General features: G+C 38.3%; 1 protein-coding gene across 2 annotated transcripts in view; it reads left to right on the top strand.

The window, feature by feature from the left end:
* Window positions 1–5,000, top strand: part of LOC113817862 (lachesin) — a 194,327-nt gene that overhangs the window by 188,512 nt on the left and 815 nt on the right. For both annotated transcript variants that reach the window (XM_070137154.1, XM_070137155.1), the window contains exons 6-8: window positions 1–12; window positions 3,072–3,148; window positions 4,664–5,000. The exon at window positions 1–12 is cut by the window's left edge and continues 122 nt beyond it; the exon at window positions 4,664–5,000 is cut by the window's right edge and continues 815 nt beyond it. In XM_070137154.1, the coding sequence (XP_069993255.1) occupies window positions 1–12; window positions 3,072–3,148; window positions 4,664–4,806 (232 nt within the window). In that variant the 3' untranslated portion in view covers window positions 4,807–5,000. The remainder of the gene's footprint in view (window positions 13–3,071; window positions 3,149–4,663) is intronic.

The following is a 5,000-nucleotide window of genomic DNA, read 5'->3' on the forward strand; positions in this document are numbered from 1 at the left end:
CACCGATGCCAGGTAGGGGGGCAAGGGGGTGTGAGGGTAGGGGTGTAAGGGTTATAAGGTGGTATGAGGATAAGGGTATCAGGGGGACAAGGGGGTGTGAGGATAGGGGTATTAGAGGTATAAGGTGGTATGAGGATAGGGTTATAAGGTGGTATTAGGGGGTATAAGGGTAGTTGGATAAGGTGGTATAAGGGTTATAAAGGTAGCGGTATAAGGTGGTATAAGGGTTATAAGGGTAGTGGTATAAGGTGGTATGAGGGTCATGGTATAAGGTGGTATAAGGGTAATGGTATAAGGTGGTATAAGGGTAATGGTATAAGGTGGTATAAGGGTAATGGTATAAGGTGGTATAAGGGTAATGGTATAAGGTGGTATAAGGGTTATAAAGGTAGTGGTATAAGGTAGTATAAGGGTATTGGTATAAGGTAGTATAAGGGTAGTGGTATAGGGTGGTATAAGAGTAGCAGTATAAGGTGGTATAATGGTGGTGGTTTAAGAGTTGTGGTATAAGGGTCGTGGTATAAGAGGTATAAGGGTGGCGTAAGGGGTATAAGGGTGGTGGTGTGAAGGGTATAAGGGTAGTGGTATAAGGTGGTATAAGGGTAGTGGTGAATGGGTATTAGGTAAGGAAGGCGTATTAGTGTAAGGGTATTAGTGTAAGGGTAAAGTATGAGGTATGAGGTACCGGGTAAGGGAGGTAAGGGTATTAGACAGCGAAGGGGTATGAGGGTTTCAGTGTAAGGTTAATAGTGTAAGAATACCAAGTAAGGAAGGGCATGGGGGGTATTAGTATAAGGGTGTGAGAGTATTAGGCAAGGCAAGGGTATGAGGGTACTGGTGTAGGGGTATTGAATAGGGAAAAGGAAAAATATATCTGCTTATGGGTATGAGTTTTACTACAAGTATTTCTTTATAGGTATCGCAGAGGCATGGGTATATAATGTATCTACTTAACAATTGGCTGGCATATGACATATTGTATTAGCTTGATGTATAATGCATGGTGTATCTATTAAGTGTATGTATGTAACAGTTTACAGGGTATAGAGAGTATTTTAAGGTCAAAAAGGGGTCTGGGATTAGTTTTAAAATTTTACTAAAAGAAAATGAATATGGGGCATATCTAAGGGTATGTAATGGGAATTCATTAAAGGGCATTAGACGGGAGTGTAGAAAGAAGAAAAAAAAGGTATTAGGAAAGAGCAGTTATTATTTTTTCAAAGTGTGGAGCAAGTATACAGTAAGCATTCTGTCAAAGTCATAAATAATTTTCCAGTAGAGTAGAAATGTCATTATTCTGATTAAAAGAAAAGCATGCTTCTTATAGAACAACATCAGTTATGGTAGTCCTGCATAAGAAGATACTGAATTTTAGATAATCTACGACTGATGACAAAAAACAGAAGTAAAATATAAGAATAGGCATACTAAACACAAGAAAAAATATTAATTATGATATAAAAAAATGGTTAATGATAATCCAGATAATATGATAAACCTGGAACCGTGGCTAATATAATAAATTCAAAATCACGAAATCTATTATGGCAAGAATGATGGTAATGGTAACGATAATGCTGATCTCGTGGTTAGAATAAATAGATATATACAGAACAGGATGTGATATCCTAAATTTGAAATGAAGAAGATCATTTGAGGAAGAATGGCAGTAACGATAAGGATAATGTTGATCTTAAAAAATAAAAAAAAAATTGATAGAAATAACATGAAAAAAGGAATAGATAGAAAAGAATTGAAAATAAAGAATAGATAGAAATGAAAGGATAGTAAGAAAAGATAGAAATAAACTATAAATAAAGAATAAATAGAAATAAAATAGAGATAGGGAATAGATAGCAAAAAAAAAAAAAGGAAAACATATAGAGAAATACAATAAGAAATAAAGAACAGATAAAAAAATATATATATATATATATATATATACATATATATATATATATATATATATATATATATATATATATATATATATATATATATATATATATATAAACACAAACAGAAACAAAATCAAATCAAAACAATAGCCAAAAAATAAAACAACAGCAGAATTACCAAGTACCCAAAATCCGAAACTCGAAGCGGGGCAGCTGGAGGCCCACGATTTCTGACATGGCAACATCGCAACATTTACTCAGGGTCGAGAATTGTCGTCCGTGAGACTTACGGGTGAGCGAACGGCGTATAGAGTCTCAGGTGCCAGGGAGGAAATTAATGGAAGGAAATGAACAGGTGGGTGTAAGGAAGAGGGAATAGGTAGGTGGGGGGATGATGGAAGAGGGAAGGATAGACAGAGGTGAAGGAGTTATGTGATAAAAAAAAGATGGAATGGGTAGAAGAAATGGGAATAAGGGAGTTGGGGTGAAATTAAATGGCAAAAACAAAGACAAAAACAGACGAAATAACCAACTAACGGACGAAATATATATATAGGGAAAGAAAAATAATATTGCGACTTAAAAAAACAAATACGTGTCTCAAGGAAGGACGTGATAAAGATAGACGTAGGAGGAAGATAAAAAAAAGACAAAAGAGCAAAGAACACAGCGCAAGATACATGATACTATATACATGATACATGATACTATTACACTAAGTCAAGAATATCCAATGCGTATATCAGACGACCTAGAAAAGTGTGTATTCCTCTTGGCAGATAACATGTATCTAACGCTGATATGTCTTTCTCTCCCTCTCCTCTCGTTCTCTTTCTCTTCCACTCTCTCTTTGTCTCGTTACATATACCTTTCTCTCCGTTTCTTTTTCTTGTTTCTTTCTCTCTTTTTCCCTCCTTTTTGCTCTTCCTTTTCCTCACAACCCACCTTTCCCTCCCTTTTCCTCTCTTTCCCTCCCTTCCCTCCCTTTCCCACCCTCTCACCCTTCCCTGCCTCCTTTTCCTTTCCTTTCCCTCCCTTTCCCTCCCTTCCTCCTTTCCCTCCCTTCCCACCCTCTAACCCTTCCCTCCCTTTCCCTCCCTCTCACCCTTCCCTCCCTCCCTTCCCACCCTCTCACCCTTCCCTCCCTCCCTTTCCCTCCCTTCCCTCCAACAGACAAACGGATTCCGGCAACTACTCCTGCGTCGCCCCGAACGTGGATCCGTCTTTTGTCCTTGTCTTCGTGAGCGAGGGTAAGTCACGGCCAAGGGTAAGTGTGGTGGTGAGTGGTGGTGAGGGTGGTGAGTGGTGGTGAGGGTGATGAGTGGTGGTGAGGATGGTGAGGGTGATGAGTGGTGGTGATGGTGATGAGTGGTGGTGATGGTGGTGAATGGTGGTGATTGTGATGAGTGGTGGTGATGGTGATGAGTGGTGAAGATGGTGATGAGTGGTGAAAATGCAGGGGTGGGGGTAAGTCACGGCCAAGTGTGGTGATGAATGGTGATGGTTATGAGTAGTGGTGATAGCGGTGGTGAGTGGTGGTGAGGATAAGGGTTGGTGAAGATGCAGGGGTCGGGGTAAGTCACGGCCAAAGGTGTGGTGATGAGTGATGGTGCTGAAGGGTGGTGATAGTGGTGGTGATGGTTTAGGGATGGTGTTGGTGAAGGTGTAGGGGTGGGGGTAAATCACGGCCAAGGGTAAGTGTGGTGATGTGTGGTGGTGATGGTGATGAGTGGTGATGGTTTAGGGATGGTGTTGGTGAAAGTGTAGGGGTGGGAGTAAGTCACGGCCAAGGGTAAGTGTGGTGATGGGTGGTGGTGATGGTGATGAATGGTGGTGATGGTTTAGGGATGGTGGTGGTAAAGGTGTAGGGGTGGGGGTAAGTGTGGTGATGAGTGGTGGTGATGGTGCTGAAGGGTGGTGATAGTGATGAGTGGTGATGATAGTGGTGGTGAGGGATGATGGTGGTGAGGAGGAAAGGAGTCGTAGTAGCTATAGTAGGCTAGTTGTAGTTGTAGTAGTAGCAGAAGTAGTAGTAATAACAGTGATAGAAATGATATTGATAACAACATTATTAATAATAATGATAAAAATGATGATGTTGATAATGATAGTAATAATGATAATAATGATGATGATAATAATGAAAATCGTGATAACATTGATAAAAATAGTGATAGAAATTATAAAAATGGTGATGATAATGATAATAGATATTATTTCAATGGTATATATATATATATATATATATATATATATATATATATATATATATATATATATATATACACACACACACACACACACACACACACACACACACACACACACACACACACACACACACATATATATATAAATAAATAAATAAATATATATATATATATATATATATATATATATATATATATATATATATATATATATATATATATATATATATATATATATATATATATATATATATATATATATATATATATATATATATATATATATATATATATATATATATATATATATATAAAGAGAGAAAGAGAGAGAGAGAGAGAGAGAGAGAGAGATAGACAGATAAATAGATAGACAGATAGATTGAGAGACAGAGACTGAGACAGAGATAGAGAGTCAGAGGTAGATAAACAGACAATAACAAACAGAAACCATAGAAAAAAATAGAAAGAACCAATAGCAACAGAAAGAAATACGACAGAGAGAAAGAGAAAGAGAATAATAATAATAACAAAAAACCCTTTTCTTTTATTTTCCAGCAGGGGACACCGTCGCCGCAGTCCAGAGACGCGGCCACACTTCCGCGGCGCCAGCGAGCCATATCCCTTCCATCGACCTCGTCCTCTCCAGCGCCATCTTGGTTTTCGTCAAAGTCTTCGCCCAGATTCTTCCCGTGAGATGATGGTCCTGTCGCGAGAAGAGGTCTTGATGTTGAGATGCTGCTGAGATGTTGATGGAGATGCGATGTTGCTCTCTCTTATTATTATCATTATCATTATTTATTTTTTTAGTTTCGTATTTAGATTTCGTTTATTTTTGTTCGTGGGGTTCGAGGGTGTGAAGGTGGGTGACTTCATGTGACGTCATCGTGGTGTT

This window comes from Penaeus vannamei, chromosome 22 (assembly GCF_042767895.1).
Source record: "Penaeus vannamei isolate JL-2024 chromosome 22, ASM4276789v1, whole genome shotgun sequence".
Lineage (NCBI taxonomy): Eukaryota > Metazoa > Arthropoda > Malacostraca > Decapoda > Penaeidae > Penaeus > Penaeus vannamei.